Source organism: Danio rerio, chromosome 4 (genome assembly GCF_052040795.2).
Source record: "Danio rerio strain M-AB ecotype USA chromosome 4, GRCz13ab, whole genome shotgun sequence".
Classification (NCBI taxonomy): Eukaryota; Metazoa; Chordata; class Actinopteri; order Cypriniformes; family Danionidae; genus Danio; species Danio rerio.
The window spans coordinates 5,699,614-5,716,855 of NC_141024.2; the positions used below are offsets into that span (position 1 = coordinate 5,699,614).

The 17,242-nt window shown below is 37.6% G+C and overlaps 1 protein-coding gene across 3 annotated transcripts in view; it reads left to right on the top strand.

Moving 5' to 3' along the window:
- ahcyl2b (adenosylhomocysteinase like 2b) overlaps nt 1–17,242 on the top strand; it is a 68,785-nt gene that overhangs the window by 31,443 nt on the left and 20,100 nt on the right. For 2 of the 3 annotated variants that reach the window (XR_015481881.2, NM_201340.1), the window contains 2 exon segments: nt 14,658–14,766; nt 16,619–16,762. Coding sequence is in view for 2 of the 3 variants with exons in the window: in NM_201340.1 (NP_958497.1) it covers nt 14,658–14,766; nt 16,619–16,762 (253 nt within the window). In the remaining variant the exon portion in view is untranslated. 3 annotated transcript variants of the gene reach the window in all.

Below are 17,242 nucleotides of genomic sequence, written 5' to 3' on the forward strand. Positions count from 1 at the left end.
TATTGTGCAACATATATTTAAAGTTTTTATGCGTAGTATATATTATGAAAAGGAGAAAAACAATAAATCATTGTATGAATGCTGTAATGTTTAAATTTTTCATTAAAGCGTGTGAAGGTCATGTGAACCTCAGGAAGAACCAGGGAAGAACCCAGCATCTCATTTCTCACAGGACGTGTTCTCTGTTCTCGCAGTATCTGCAGAAACATCCCATGACCAGCAAATATGGGTCAAAAATACTCAGTAAATACCTCACATATTGTACATATAGGGAAACAAGAAACATGGCTTGTTTCAAAACACTCCATAGTTACATGTACTCTAGCCATTTATGCAATAACCATTACAGCTAAGTTTTATAGAATTTATCTGTAGTGTCTAGAGAACAGGTCATTGTCTCCATATCAAATCTTTGGTAGGTGGACTCTTGTCCTGCCGTTCCTTAGTTATTGCTGCTTTTTTTACTAGCAACCAATAACTCTTTGTGAAGGTATATGAACATTTTGGCATTTTAATACACAGTAATATAGTGTTACGTGTAGAAATGTTCATTCTTAGATTGAATAGGTTTACAAAAAGATTCTGTATTCCCGTGATGCAAAGCTGAATTTTCAGCACCATTACCCCAGTTTTTAGTGCCACATGATTCTTCAGAAATAATTTTAGTACTGATTGGCATAGTCTCTCCATGTTTGTTATCTTGCCATGCCTTTTTCTCTATCTGAGTTTAAATGAGGCTTGTTATAGCGTGGATAATGTTGACAACATCATTTTGTCATTTTTAAAAACACCTATCACTATAACTATGCATGCAAACATTTTATTAAAGCAATTTGCATTTCATTCTGTCAGTTCACCAATATTATGTTGTTATTTTGTTGTTATTTATTATTATTGTTTTTTTTTTCATTAGTTGTATTATGCTATGCTGCATCATATTGCTTTATTTTTCAGGTTATAATGGTTTCTATTGCTGCACCACTCAATGCTGGTGCTTGATGGAACAAAAAAAAAAGACTTGTAAATCTCTGTGCGATCATCTTTCCACAGAGAACAAATTAATGGTTCTCTGGAGATGTTCTGGACCTCAGGCTGACGTTGCTGCCACTCTGTAATGAAAAGCTCAGAGTGTGAGATTAAAAAATAGTTTTTAGTTTTTTTTTTTGAATAATTTTTGCTTTCTTCTGCAGCAAATGCCATCAATTTGTAGTTACAATTTTGCAGTTTTTGATTATTTTGTCCTCCGGATTGAAGTACGTCAGGTATTTACATTTTTCCACTACACATGATGTGGTTATTCGAATGTTTATGCAGTGCTTAACAATAAGGACTGCCTGGTGGCTCAGTGTGAGAGACGTTTGGGACAGTAGACAGGATCATTACTGGCCCGATTGGGACAGTGCTGCTTTTTCACTAAAGTTTCACTTGCCTGCAACTATTTGTCAACTGCGTGCATTTCAAGTTTGTGCTTTAAAGTCTTTAAATGTCTTCTCTGTGATGTCGTAAGCGCCATATTGCTTTTCAGTTCCTCTTATGTGATTTGATGTTTTGAGCATCTATTTTTTGCTGGATCAGCTATTTTTTTTCTTTCCATAATCTAGTGACAAGCAGTACAGCGAAGAAACGGTAACATAGCTGCAACATCAAATTATAAGGCTAAAAGAAAATGCCTGTTTTAAACATCTTGGAAGCAGACATTTACGTGGGAGCGACACAACAAAAAAATGAAGTGATGTTTTGCACATTTTGCGTCAGTTTGACAAGTCAGCCACCTTTTGTTAAATAATTTCAAACAGCAATAAAATACCTCCACATTTTTATAGTGCTCTTTTTGTATGCATAACACTATGAATTTTGCTCATAATACATTTATTAACATTAAGTATTGAAGTTCTACATTCACAGACATTATTTTTGACACATTATTTAAAATATGTGGCTAAAAATAGCTATTAACTTCTTTTTTTTTTTTTTTTTTTTTTTGGTGGGCCCAGTAAAAATTTTGAGAGGGCAAGTAAAATCTAAACCACTGGCCCGATTAGATCGGTAGAAAAAATCATTAGTGTTGAACCCTGTTATGTATTGTACAGTTCACTATTTTTCTTGCCCTGTACAGTTTTTTTTCTCCATTTAACAGTAAAACCAGTTAATGTGTCGAACTACATCGATTCTGACATCCCTGGTGATAAACGTCCTTGCTTCATAGTGTGATTATGTAAGAATGCGTGCGCATGTGCAACCTTTTGTCCTGGAGTAAATTCCAGACTATCATGTCTCATGAAATTTCCATTACAAGTGTCCTTGTTTATTGTCTCAGCGCTCGGCGTGACGATAGGAGCTTTTTCAACTGTTGTTTGCAGCTCTATCCTGCTGAGGTTTGTGCATTTTAGGTCTTTGAGATCTTCTCCAACTTATTATCATCTTCTTGTCTTGCTGTGCCTCTACTATCACTTTCTACATCGCCAAGTAAATGCCCCCATTTTGCCAGTGCAATTACCAAATTGTAGTCTAAACAATATCTTGGCACACCAGTCATGCCTTTCATCATTGTGACAGGAATCGCTGCGGGGTTGTGGGAGAGCCAGAGACTGTTTTGGCTTCTGTTCCTCATCCACACTTTATTAGGATTAGCTGACGACGTAAACCATCACTGCACGATGCTTTGCATTCATTATTCAGTTTTTATTTGCTTAAATTAGCACACATCCATAATGTATAGAGCAGTAAGACGATGCAGATGGTGGCTGAAGAAAGGTTTATACCTCTACTGATTAGTGATATTTTATCATTTGCAATTTACTTGTAAAAATTATCCCCACAATAAAAAAAAAAAAAAAAAAATAATAATAATAAAAAAAAAAAAATATATATATATATATATATATATATATATATATATATATATATGGCTTTTCTTCTCCTCTCGGCTGTTTTACAGCGTTACTTTTGGATACAGAAACGAGCGCGTGTCTGCAGAGTTTTCTCCACCGTGTCTATCATAGATCAGCTGTGAGATCGCCCCTGCCGCTTATCATTCATCTAAAGAGCGCAGCGCGCAAGAGCCAATCGCAACCCAATCAATCCCAATCAAAGGGGTGTAAGAGAACTAGACAAGGATCAGAAATTGAGCTGGATATTTATATTTGTTTATATTATTTGCTTAATGCTCGTTTTTTTCAAAGTTACAGTTTATATATCTGACTGTTTGTATTAAATGACACAATTGTATTACAAATAATAACCTATATATATATATAAATATATTCATACATTTTAATACAAGAGCTGCTGCTGTGAAAAAAATATAAAAGCATCGTCAATCCACCGTGATGCACCGAAATATCGAATTGAACCGAATCGATGGCATGATAATCGTAACCGAACCGTGAGACTAGTGTAGGTATGTATATACTTATTGTAATATTCATAAAACTTTGGCATAATTATTTCACTAAACACACATGTGCAATTAGTTTTGGGTGTTTGAGCCTGTTTACGGACGATTAACTGACAGACTTTCTGAAATTCACTTCATAACACCAGTTGAGTTTTTAAAGGGGTGGTCTGGACTGTATTTTAAGGCTTTGATTTGTTTATAAGATGCAAAGCAATGTGCTCTTGCATAATTTGTAAATAAATCACGTGATTTGTTCATATATCTTACTTTGATTATATACAGCTACTCTGCTCCTAGATATATACATTAGATGAACCTACCCTGTTGTTGTCTATTGGAAGGAATGGGTCGATAGAGCCGCCATTTTAGTAAAGGGTAGCGCTCCGTTGAAATGAATTCAGGACCAAGCTGCAGTGGAGGACTGTGGCCATCCAGAGCCAGATATAAACACATATATCTATGATCGGGAGTTTTCCCGGAGGTCAGTATGCAAAATTTTTTTTAAATTACGAAAATTTTAATATTACATCACTTTTCTACATTGATGGATAAGGGATTTCACAGGCATTCCTGACAAAGAGTGTGTGTTTGTGTGTATGGACATGTACTATATCCATCCTCCCTGTTAGTTTTGATCCAATCCGTGTCCTGAAACACACCTCCTCTCCTGCTTTCACTTCTCACACTGACGGAGGGAGTGATTCGTTTGTGTCTCCATTATGAACGACTCCTTCACTAGCAGACAATATTTCAAGTTTCTGGCACCGCAGCATCTCGTTGTCATATTTCTTTTGCATTGTTTGCTGATTTTATTAAACAAAACTAGCATTATCAGCATATTTAGTGTGAGTTGGAGCTACTTTGCTGGTGAATGCAGTAAGTGACTGTATTATCATCAATAATGTTACCTGTTTAGCGCAAAAGTTCATATAAGACAAAAACGTAAACTACTGTAAATCTTACCTATGAAATGTTTTGCCTTTGGGCTTTGTTTTCTTTGTTTGCTCGTTACTGCACCCGTAGACGGCGCTAAAGTCCAGCATCTTCACATTGGCACACTGTCTTGACTAGTGTCCTGGGAGCACTGTTCAAATGTGGCGGCGCTATTGACGCTATGCGATATCTAGTGTATATATTTATGTACTCTTCTTACCTTTAAACGACTCATATTTCCTAGTTCCTCTTAATGCCCGCCCTCAAGAGGCTCTGATTGGTCAGCTAACATAATTTTCATTGATTCGCAGATCAATTTAACATTAAGTTGTTAGCTCTTTTCTTTTTGTGTCGTGTCCTTTGGACGCCCAAATACAGAAATAGAAGGAGCTCTGTGGAAATAGCAGCGTTTGCGTTTGGACAGCATTTTAGCTTTATCTGCGATAACGTTACAGCGCCTCTAACCACGTCCCTTCGCAGGGTGTATGCGCATAACCTGAAGGGTTTATGATCTCATTAATCCGGATGTATTTTTTTGTATTTCCCAAACTTCATTCGCTGTTGGCTTTGCCAAGCTAGCTCTGTAAAAGCCAATGTCTCCCGCTGCATTGAACTTTGAGCGTCTTTCTTTCAGAGATGTTGTTTATGTTCACACAGCTACATTTCACTTGAACTAAAGTTTAAAATATGATATTGTAGTGGACCACCCCTTTAAAAGAGCTCATTTTTGAGACTAGAAATGTTTTGATCATAACAGAATGAAGAAGAAATCATGCTGCTTCAGTGTGTTTAAATGTGGTTGAGCTCTGCAGGCATCCAGGAACAGAACTGAAAATCTTTTTTGTGTATGATATGAAAATTCACCCTTTCCTCTAAAGATATTTGACTTTTTTTGGTCACTCAGTGGACATGAATTGTTCTCAATAATATTGTTATCGCAATAAAAACCCAAATTAAGTCCATATTACCAATTTTTGATCATCAGCATCTCCGCTACATGCGGTAGCTTTTTCAGTGTGACCTTTAGTAAACGTGGACGTACTGTCTGGTTGATTTTGTGGCTTGTAGTCAGACAGTAATGAATTGTCGGCTCACTTCCAAAGCTTAGTAAGCTGCCTACATAAACTACTTTCAAAAAAGTACTGTTATTCAGCAAGAATCCATTTAATTGATTAGACAGTCAAGACATTATTTCAATTAAATGTTTTTTTTTTTTTTTTTTTTTGGAACGTTCATGAAATAAATGCATCATGGTGTCCTTAAAAATGTTAAGCAGTGCATCCTGCATCCACCATTGATTATAAGAACTTTGTTGATAGATTAAGTGGCACTGAAAAATAAAGGTAAATGGAGGTCTGGTGTCATCTATTCCAACGCTAGCAGAAAGAATATCTTTTAGAGAATTTTATTTGTCAGAAATTGACATAATAATAAAGGGTTTCATTTGATGTTGACTATTGACACTTAAGATGCGAAACTATTGGCAAACATAATTGTAAAATGGTAGAAATTGCACTAGTATTTGGTAAAATATACCAAAAATGCTCCAACATTATATTTTGATTGTAATTTTGTAAAAATGCCATATGCTGTATCACAATATGATAACTCTCAGTCCAAATGCAATTTGTTAGTTGTGTATATTCAATTGGACATTGGTCCAGGGTTATAATTTCCATGTGAATGGCAAAAAAAAGCAAGAAAGGAAGGAAGAAAACAACACATTTTTAGTTTTAAATCAGTGTCAAACTATACTCTTCTTATTCTGACTACTCTGAGATTTTGCACAGGAGTTTTTTTTACACCGTCACCGTCTCGTGCCAAAAAAAAAAAAACATGTTTTGTATTATACATGCAGACAGTTTTTCCTGAAACACGGTTGTGTTGTTGTGAAGTGCATGTCAAACTGCTAGTCTGGTGTGGTTGGTTTGAAATATTTCAGCTTTCTCCACATACCTGCCACTGTCTAACAAGATGTAATCATGTGGCATATGGTAATCACACAACAACTTGTAATGTAATAAAAAATAACATCAATATAAAAAGAACCTGTTACTGTTAGTTTTGCCTTAACACAATGTCATGTTCATAGAAACCAAAGCAGGTATTCTGTGAAACAAAAGGACACTTTGGATCTGAACGTTTAGCTTTGATTACAATCGGATACACACTTTTTTTTTAAAAATATGTGTCTTTAATATTTTTTTAGGAACTTTGAACCTGTGCTACAGAAAAAAACACATACAAAATTGTTTTAAAAAAACAGTAAAATTAATAAATTACAAATAAATAAATAAATGCATGTACATACATATACAAAATAAAGATTTCAAACAATGGTATATTTATAGCAGGTGATACAAGATGCAAGTTATATGGACAGAAGATTCGTATCAGCAATGTTTACATTTCATCACAAGTCATGACCAATGTTGCAGCTCACTGGGGCTTTGTACAGAGCCGTGGTAATGATTATCCTGGAGTAACATTGGAAAAAGGCTTCAGCGGCTGTGTGTTTGCGTTCATTGCGGAAGCTCTCACCGTGAAAAACATGCTTTAGCTGGACTGCGAACACTCGGACATCCGTTTACAGGAAACATGAGTGTTTTCACCCTGCCCTGTTCTGTAATCATCAGCTCTCAGCAGCAGTGTGTCTGAAATCTAGCGTTAACCCAATGCGAGGGTCTAGTAGTCCTTTTTTCCTCGTTCTTACATAAGTGATCTTTTTTTCATGGAAGTGCTGCTCATGTGGCCTGATTCTCTCCTCCGGTAACATACGGCCTTTGTGTTGTCATTCTCTGAAATGAAGCTTTTCTGCATCTGGTTTAAGACATAAATCCATTCATATTAACCTCTAAAAGATATTAAATACCTTGTTTTTTTTAGGGAGCAGTCTGGCATCATTTAAAGAGGACTGTAATGCTTTGTTTTAGGATATGATTGTCTGTTTTTTTTTTTATATATATATTGCGTAAGCTTCTACATGATTTTTCTTGAATATTCAATAACTTTGTATTCATTTCAATTTATCTTTAGCTTCTTGATAAACAAACAGCTTTTTTAAGTGAACTCAAACCATGCAAACAGTGTCTGAATGGGAGCAAAAATAACGTCTAACATATGACCTAAGTTTATTCGTATGCTTGAATTGTCTTGGATAGCAGTATAATGCAATACATTAGCACATAAACTAATGTATTTTTATAGGACACCTATTTTCAGAGTCAATAGCATCCTTTAACATTGAATCAAGCTACTTGAATAATAGTCGCATTTAATTTAACGCCAAAAACCTTTAAAAAGTAACGCATTTCATTTGTAAAACTCACTCAGCCACACATTTACAAAGCAGGTCAAAGATTTGCATCTGTGTTTGGGTGCTTGAATGCGTTTTCGAGTAACTTACAGTATAGACATTTACATTAGTGAATTTGACAGCCACTTTTTATCCAAATCAACCTTGAAGTACAGTATGTTGTTACACTTTTATACTTAATAGCTTTAGACATTACATAAATAAGAAACAACCCTCCAATGAGAAATACAATTGGTTAGAGGTTAGTTAGTAGAGTAAGTTGAAATGTAGTCACAAAGTTACTTATTATCAGTAAAAGTGTCTGTTTGGGAGTCATCAAAATAGTGCTAAGGATAATGAATACATCAATCAGATGATTAATGATGCAATGTATGAATGCTACATATATATTATTGATAACTATATATAGGCATCTTCATTTTGAAACTCATGTAAATAAACCCATTACTCTCATTTTCTCAGCATTTGCTTGTGCTCCTGATTCAACAAAGAACCCAAAATAACTTTACTGTAATATTTCACCAGTTGCTATCAGTTCTCGAGTACTGTGGGAATCAAACCCATGACCTTGATGTAACTTGTGACGTTCATTTCTGTTTGAGCTCTGTGAAGGTTTTAATAAGAGTATTAGTCTTGTGCAAATGTGCAGCAGCCCACATAAGCCAATAGCTCTCAAATATTTGACTTTCTAAACTCCCTAGATAAAGTGATCTGTGATTCAAGTCTATGGGAAAGGTGTGAGGTCATACTGGGAAAAAAGTGTAATAATTCACCAATGAAGAAATATGGGATGTGGACCACTGAATACATACAGAACAGCCTCCATCTTCATCTTCTTGATGTTTTCTTTTGGATGAATGAGTTGTCATTAAAAGTATATATCAAGAAACTGTCATACTTTCCATTAATGAAATATTTCTAAAGTCTTGGCACATTTGACTTGTTAGAGGTCAACAGTTCTCCAGCCTCCAGTGCCTAGACTGCAGCTCTGCACAAGACTTTTATACAGAGGAGAAATGGTTGTGTCCTCCTGAGCCTAATTTCTCTCAAGGTTTTTTTTCCTTAGCTTTCGTCAAATGGTGAAGTTGTGTTCCTCGCCACTAGCTTGCTTGGTTCGGGACTTGTGGAGCTGCACATCGATAGATTTGCTCCTCAGTGTTTGGACTTTCACCAGTGAAATTTTAACCACACCGAACTGAACTTCAACTCCGAAAACTGGACCGACACAGTTTCAGTTTACTAGAACTTCAATGTCAAGCTGCTTTGACATCTTTGACATCAGCAATCTACATAGTAGAAGCGCAATAGGAAAAAAGATGAATTGAATTGAACAGTTGATCATCAACAAGCCGTAAAGGTGACTATGCTCCGTTTAAATCCACCCTTTTTATGTGCATTTTGGAATAAACTGCAAAAGAAACACATTTACCAAATAAAATCCTGTGTGCGCATCAAAAACATCATGTGATTTTGTTTAAGAAGATCATATGATAACAAAAATGGGCCGATGAGATGGTGTTAATATACAAACCAGTGAAGCGAGTATGTTGTAAAAAATCGGAAAGGTAGTTTTGGTCAATCTAAAATCCCTCAGCCAAAGTCTATCATCAAAATGGTTATTGCAGTGCTTAATTTGTGAATTGCAAGGTCCCGGAACAGATCGGGGTAACTGATCCGGCATGCTACCCGAGGATATAGAGGTGTCTCGCACGAAAGTGGAGAGCGGGGGAGATGGGGGTTGATGGGGGCGTTGGATGGCGTAGAGGTGTCGTGGAAGAAAGTGAAAGTGAACAGCAGAAGGGGCAGGAGGGCGCTTGAGAAGGGGGATTGCTTTTCTTATTGCAGCAAATTCCATTTTTTCTTTTTGATTGTGGGTGCCAGTTTATCAGGAAGTGTCAGTTTTGTTTACTTTGACTCATTGGATAATAACGTTGCTTTATTTGCAAATCAAAGCACCTAGGGACATTACTGATATGCTCACTGAATACAAACCTAACAGCTCACTGAGGGCATTAGAATCAAGCAAATTAGTAATTCCAAGAGTTCAGTCAAAGCAGGGAGAATCCACCTTCAGCACCTATGATGAAATGATCAGATGTGCTCCAACAATAGGTGCGTTCAAATCAAGACTTTAAACGCATTCAATTGAATTCACCTTTATTTCTTTAGCACTTTTACAATGTAGATTGTGTCAAAGCAGCTTCACATAGACTATATTGATTTGAAACCGTGTCAGTTCAGTTTTCAGAGTTTAAGTTCTGTTCAGTGTGGTTTAATATTCACTGCTGGGAGTCCAAACACTGAAGAGCAAATCCATGGATGCGCAGCTCTACAGGTCCCGAACCATGCAAGCCAGTGGCGACAGCAACGAGGAACAAACTTCACCAGTTGGCGAAAGTGTAAGATAAAAGATATCTGTTTAGCTGTAAGTAGAGTATTGGAAATACGGTGACTGGAATAAGCAAACCCTTGAGAAAAACTGTGGACAGAACCAAAGTTCATAGGACTGTGTTCTCTGGCATCCTCTAAAGCGGTGGACTTCAACATTCCGATTACTTGCCATCAAACCACCTCATAGGACATTACCATAAAGTTGACTTGATTTCAAGTCTCCTCAATGCCCACACTGGCAAAGACGTGCAGCTTACATCGAAAATGAATGACTTCCAGTTCCTTTGATGCTCTTGCTGCTTTCGGTGTGAACGCACAGTAACTCTCATCTTTGGATGGAAGCACAGCTTTTGAGACTGACGTTAGCTCCAAAGGTAAGGTTGAAAGAACTGAAGAACATACCAGAGTAATTGACATCCGTTCTGTCCCTTGTCTTCCGAGGAAAAGCACAAAGAGTGTATTGTAATTGTATTTGGTGGCAGTATGTGTCCTTGGCATGTGTCGTTATCTTGAGCATTAGACAAAGTAATCACCTTCTGAAACCCCACCCCAAAAGCCTTCACAAACACACAGACACACATTTTTTTTTCAAGCCAGAATTCTTCCAGCCTTGAAACAATTAACAATTAAAAGTGATGCACAAAGGGAACAGTCTAGCATTGTGCGGCACAAGCCAATGGATCAGTTCAGACCGGTGGCGCATAACGGTAGTATACAAGTCCTCTACACCGGTTTTTCCTTTTAGCGTTGTTTCTTTTGTTGGCTGCTCTGTCATGCTGAAGAAAAAGAAGGATGGAGAGATCTCCGAGCCTTCAGTTAGGAAGGTAAGAGGGGAGAAAGCAACAGGGTGGTCTTCGGGATGTAAGCTTACCCTTCTGGAATGAAAATAGTCCAAAGCCATCTGTGTGCACAGCGTGTGGCTTCTGCCGAGCAGAGCAAGAGGGGGTCCGATGCAATCTCTTCCCAGCATCGTTGACTCTTGTTGGACTTGATCTTTCAGCTTTGGGCAAATGCAAATTCAGGGCATTTATTTTAAAACATGTCATTTTCTTTTTCATGGCTTGGTTTCTTTAGAAATGGATAGAGAAAATAATTGGTCTGACATCAAACTGTGGCACAGCTTGATTGTGGCTAGAAAGCGGTCCAAGTTGTATCAATCTATAATGGGAAATATTTTATTTAAAATAACGTCTGTGTGTGATTCGGCTCATTTTAAAATGCTCAAATTTGAATATTGTTTTAGAATTTATTTTCTCATAATGATACTAAACAATGCTTTGATTTGTGTGTCATCGATAAATAAAGTTGACATTTAAACCAATAGTTGATGGCAGCAAGGTGCTATCATGGATTACTCATTCGAAGAATCAAACATTCAAGTGATTCATTCAAAACTGATGATTCATTTAGAGACCAAGCAAATGACAGTCTTTATGAATATAATGTATATATGAACCACTGACTACTTGTGTCTGCTGGTTTGTTTACTTGCGGGAGTTCCATTGGCATTTTTCCACACATGAATTCTGACCAATCGATAAGCAGTTTAGGAACTATGTTCAACAACATCTGGCCAATGAATGATGTGGGTTTTGTCAGATGAGTGCATTTTGGTTCTTTTCGTTTAATTCAGACCAAAGCCAGCAGTGTTGTGTGAAAACGACCCAAAGACAACAGAAAATGCTACAATGTATCATTTATTGCCATTGGGTCGGACCAAATGAAGCGAACTACAGATGTGAATGCACCCTTAAAAGCCAGGTGGCATGCAGGGATCGGCTGGGACTTGGGCAGAGTGGTAACCAATCAGGTAGCAGGAGAGATGGAATTGGTTGCAGGAAGAACAAGTGAAACAGCCAATCAGAGACGGGAGTAGGCAGAGCAAGTACAGAAGGGGACTGGGTGACAGACAGAAACACATGAAGAGATACAAAAATAAGCAACAAAATAACCAAATAAGTGCTGGCATGTAACACGTGAGCGAGAAAAAGAGATAGAAATCTGTTCATTTGTGCATCCTAAATCTCCACATTTTTAATCCTCTCAGTCGCTGACGTTATCTTCAGCAGCTGAAAGCTCTAATGGCGGTCGGCTGCTTCTCATTCAGGGCTGTTTATGTTAATGAGGATGAGATCGTCCCTAATGGGTGGGGCTTTCGCCCTCTGATGACGTGTACAAAGGCAGAATGTAAATCAAAGTGTTTCTGCTGCCTGTTTTTATCAAGTGTGATTATAAAAAAAGCAGAATTAATAACTCTTTACTATTAGAGCCTGGATATATTCACACAATGTTACCACACAACCTTATAATAAGTGATTTTTGCATAAGTCCTCCTTTAAAGGGCTTTCAGACACAATGATATGTCTTTGTGAGTAAAGGTCTGTAAATTAGGCCGCCGCACACTCGTCTGTGTAACTGTGTGCTTTACTCATGGTCCAAAAGCCATCCATCCATCCTGAAAACAGCACCTCTTATTGCTTTAACGTAAAGATTAATCACTGCGATCTCTCACTGCATGCTTGATTTGCACACTGATATGGCACAGGGTTATGTAATAGTCATGCTTTTAAAAAAATCTCTTGATGGAGCGGGGGGATTTGAGGCTTGCTGTTGACTTAGATAATAACGTCAGCAGGGGATGACTGCACCGCGGCGTAATCCTCTCACGCTTCACACAGCGCACTCTTCTCTCTAGGCAACAGCTGCCGCGACATTAATAGTAGCGCATTTTACCGACACAATCTATGGTGGGTGCTCTTCAGACTTTCATTGAGAGAAGCTTAGGGGTTTTAAAGTACGCTTATGCTGTTGCTGTTGAGGTTATGGTAATGAAATATTACACTAAACCCGCATTACTGGGATGAAACAGGAAGTGCCTCTCTGGCCGGTCAGGTTTTGTTAAAGATTAGGATTTCCTTCTCACTTTCTGAGTAAAGGCTAATTCAGCTTAATGTTTGAATCGCAGCATTGTGTTGGGATTTGTCATTGTTTGCATACTCATTTAACACTTCCTGTGGTCATAGGCACACTGTTTAGCATTATATTGGAGCAGTACAGGAAAACAGTTCAAAGATCATTTGGGGTTTAAAATACAACTTGTTAAAATATATTGCCAGTTTTTATTTCGTGTGTGTGTGTGTGTGTGGGTGTGTGTGTGTGTGTGTGTGTGTGCCTGTGTAAAGACAGAAGAAAAGTTTCTCCGGATTTATTAGGTATCGGTTTTGGTAAAATGTTAATCATTGTTTTTATTTTTCGTTTTGCTCATATTTTCAAATGAAAAGGTTTTTATTTTAGAGCTTAAAATCACATTTGTTGTGATTGAAGCTTCTTGATATTTTGCTATCTAATAATTAATTTAAACAGATCTCAAAATAAGAAAAAAGACAACAATCTTTTTTTATTTATTATTTTAATGCTAAATGTCATTAAGCAGTGAAATTAGCATTCCAAATTGTGCAAAATATTCATGTTTTAATTAGAAATCATTGCAAAAATATGTAACTAACAATATTGTGATTAGTATCATTCATTCATTTTCTTTTGGCTTAAGGCTGAAATATACTTCTGCCTTAATCGTATATGTGTATGCTCGGGTGTGGTCGCATAGCCCTCAGCAGGGCTAACGCTGACACGCACCTCTCAAATGTAACTGCACGTCGCAACGTTGCGTATCGCTAGCTCTGTGATTAGTGGGCTTTGTAGCTGTGACCAGTGTGGGCGGGGCAGAGAGTCGTGCAAACCCATTGGAGGGAGTGTTTACAAGTGTCGAATCCTGTATAGAAGCTCAACATGGAAACTGTTGTTTTGTATTTACCTTATGATTAATGTTGTTGCACGTTCGCCAGTTCCCGCTTCTGAATGAGCGAGTTTTAGCTACTTGTACATTGAGGTAGCTTTCAGAAAAAACAAAACACCAGCAAAAAAACATCCTGCCAGCTAGCGTTTCGAAAGTGTAATTGCAGAGCAACGCAAACAGCATGCAGGTGTATAAATGCACCGCTACCTGCAAGGCAGGTGCCGTGGGTCACACCAAACACTCGATACAGACGTATAAATCAGTCTTTAGTCCTTTATTTATTAGGGGTCAACTCAGCTGAATGAACCGCCAACTATTCCAGCATCTGTTTTACACAGCAGATGCTCTTTCGGGTGCAACCCAGTACCGGGAAACACTCATACACTCTCGCATTCACACGCACTCATACACAATTTAGGACATTAACATATGGACAATTTAACGTATGGACAATTTAGTTTATTCAATTTACCTGTAGCGCATACCTTTGGACTGTGGGGGAAACCGGAACTCCCAGAGGAAACCCACGCCAACATGGGGAGAACATACAAACTCCTCACAGAAATGCGTACTTGCCCTGCTGGGACTCAAACCAGTGACCTTCATGCTCTGGGGCGACAGTGCTAACTGAGTACTTTCCCAGTACTGGGTTGCAGCTGGAAGGGCATCCATTGTGTAAAACATATGCTGGAATTGTTGGCAGTTCATACTGCTGTGATGACCTCTGATAAATCAGAGACTAAGCTGAAGGAAAATAAATGAAGGAAGGAATTTGGCCACTTCAAGGAGTCTCACCCGATACTTTCTCTCTTTTTTCCACACAGATTCAGTTTGCAGACCAGAAGCAAGAGTTCAACAAACGTCCCACCAAGATCGGCCGCAGGTCTTTGTCCCGCTCCATCTCACAATCTTCAACAGACAGTTACAGCTCAGGTACGCCATAATACATACATACATGCTGCTGTTTTACTTTACGTCAGGGGTCTCGTGTAGAGTGTCAGCATGTGAGCAACGTCTTTCCTGTGTGGCAGGATTTTAAAGAGGATTAAACTGATGAAGCAGAGCAGATTTTAGGAGGGGAAGTAAAATCTACATTCCTGCGGGACTCTCACAGGACACTATATTAGTAGAAGTCAAAATTATTTGCTGTCCTGCAAATTATTTTTTTAACTTATATATATTTCCCAAATGATGTTTAACAGAGCAAGGTAGAGATCGATTCGGCCACGTTTTAGGATAATAAACGGTAATGTTTTAACGGTAATAAAAACAATAATAAACAGTATATTTACAATGATTCAATGACTCTCTTTCTCTTTCTCTCTCTCTTTCTTGTTGTAGTTTTGTAAAAGCAAAAATAACTTAAATAGATGTTATTAAAAAACAGTGCGAGGATTTTTTTTCCACAGTATTACCTATAATATATTTTTCTTCTGGAGTCTTTGTTTTATTTCAGCTAGAATAAAAGCAGTTTTTAAGTTTTTTCAAACCATTTTTCAATATTATTATCCCCCTTAATCAATATATATATATATTTTTTTATTGCCTACAGAACAAACCATCGGTGTAAAATCACTTGCTAATTACCAGTCAGAGCTGAAGTGGGACTCCTTTATAGCCCTGGAGTTTCAAGCCTTATGTCGTCCCACATCAGTTCACGACTGACTGTATTAAAATAACGTCATTTCCTATTCAGTTTCTAATGACACGATCACGTTTTTTTCAAGGAAACATCTGCTTTAGAACTTCAAATATTTTTCCATAAATATGAGAACATTAATGGGTAGCTAAATCTCCAACACTATGTTTTAAAGCATCACAATGTCCTGTCCTGCAATATCTGAATATATATTCTGTGCAAAAATTTTTATACCGTAGATATCCAGTCCTTTGTAACTGTGGTCACAAAAAATAAAATATGTACATTTACATAAGTAACCCGAACAGTATTATATGTCTTAACACACAAAAAAATAATAGATAATAATAATAATCTCAGATGAGGTTCGAACTAGAGTCGACAGCGTCGTAACGTAACGTGCTGACCACTAGACCACAATGGGGCTGTTATGCTGGTGCGGTTGGAAGAAACATAAGTATTGCGCTGTTATCTGCAAGACTCTCTACCACGGTACTACTTTCTATTGATGGCTTAATCTTTTTCTCCCCTTTTTAGATTTCTGATCAAGTTATGTCAGATTTGTTAATGTAGGGAATCATCTGATTTTCATTGAGCAGGTGTAATATTCATTAATATTAATTATTCAAATTCTTATATTCACTAAGGAACCGCTGTTTGGGGTCGAATTATAGTTACATCATCATTAACCTGCAGGGTGCATTTTGCTCACGGTGCTGCGAGAAAATAAGAGCGAAGCCGCAGAAAAATAATGAATAAAAAGAGTGAGGCTATGGTCAAATAAATAAAATAAAAAAAAAAGGGACTCCGGCCCTCGCGGCCAAAAAACGGATTGGCCCACTGGGAATTCTCTCGGTCCCCACGATTAGCCAATCCAGGCCTGCTCTGACTTACCTAGTTAAGCCTTTAATGTCACTTTGTTACTTTAACATGTCTTAAATGTCCCTTTAAGCTGAATACTAGTATCTTAAAAAACATCTTGTCAAATATTATGTGCTGTCATCATGGCAAAGATAAAAGAAATCACTTATCAGAAAATAAAAGGAGTTAAGACTATTAAGTTTCTTTCCTTTAAACAGAATTTGGGGGAAAGTATACAGGTTGGCTAATAATTCTGACTCATTTCTTTATTATTCCCCTCCCCAGCCGCTTCATACACTGACAGCTCCGATGACGAAACTTCTCCTCGCGACAAGCAGCAGAAAAACTCCAAAGGTAGCGGCGATTTCTGCATCAAGAACATCAAACAGGCCGACTTCGGGCGCAGGGAGATCGAGATTGCAGAACAAGGTGGGAAAGGCCCTTCTGTCGGCAAGCCATATAACTGTTTTACGAGTGTGACACAGATTGCGCAAACTCTGTGTGTTTTCCACAGGCCTGTAAACAAGCCGTTGGTATTTGTTTATGTGTGACGTTTAAGTGTGCTCGTGTGTTTTTGGTGTTTTCCTGTGCTGCTGAGAGGCCATATGTTCAGTGTGTGCTCACAGACAGCAGGACGCCCCCTTTAGACCCTCAAAACCACATGGCCATGCACTGTCTCTTTCTTTTTCTGAGGCTTAAAACTGTTTCTGCTTGAGATGAATTTCTGATGACAATGTTTTAGAGAGCAGGGTATCTAATGCACAGTGTAAAGCCAAAGGTGCACACACACACACACACATATATATATATATATATATATATATATATATATATATATATATATAGTTTCCATTAAGTGCATTACTATTGCTTAGTAACAATAATAATATATCATATGCAGACAATTTT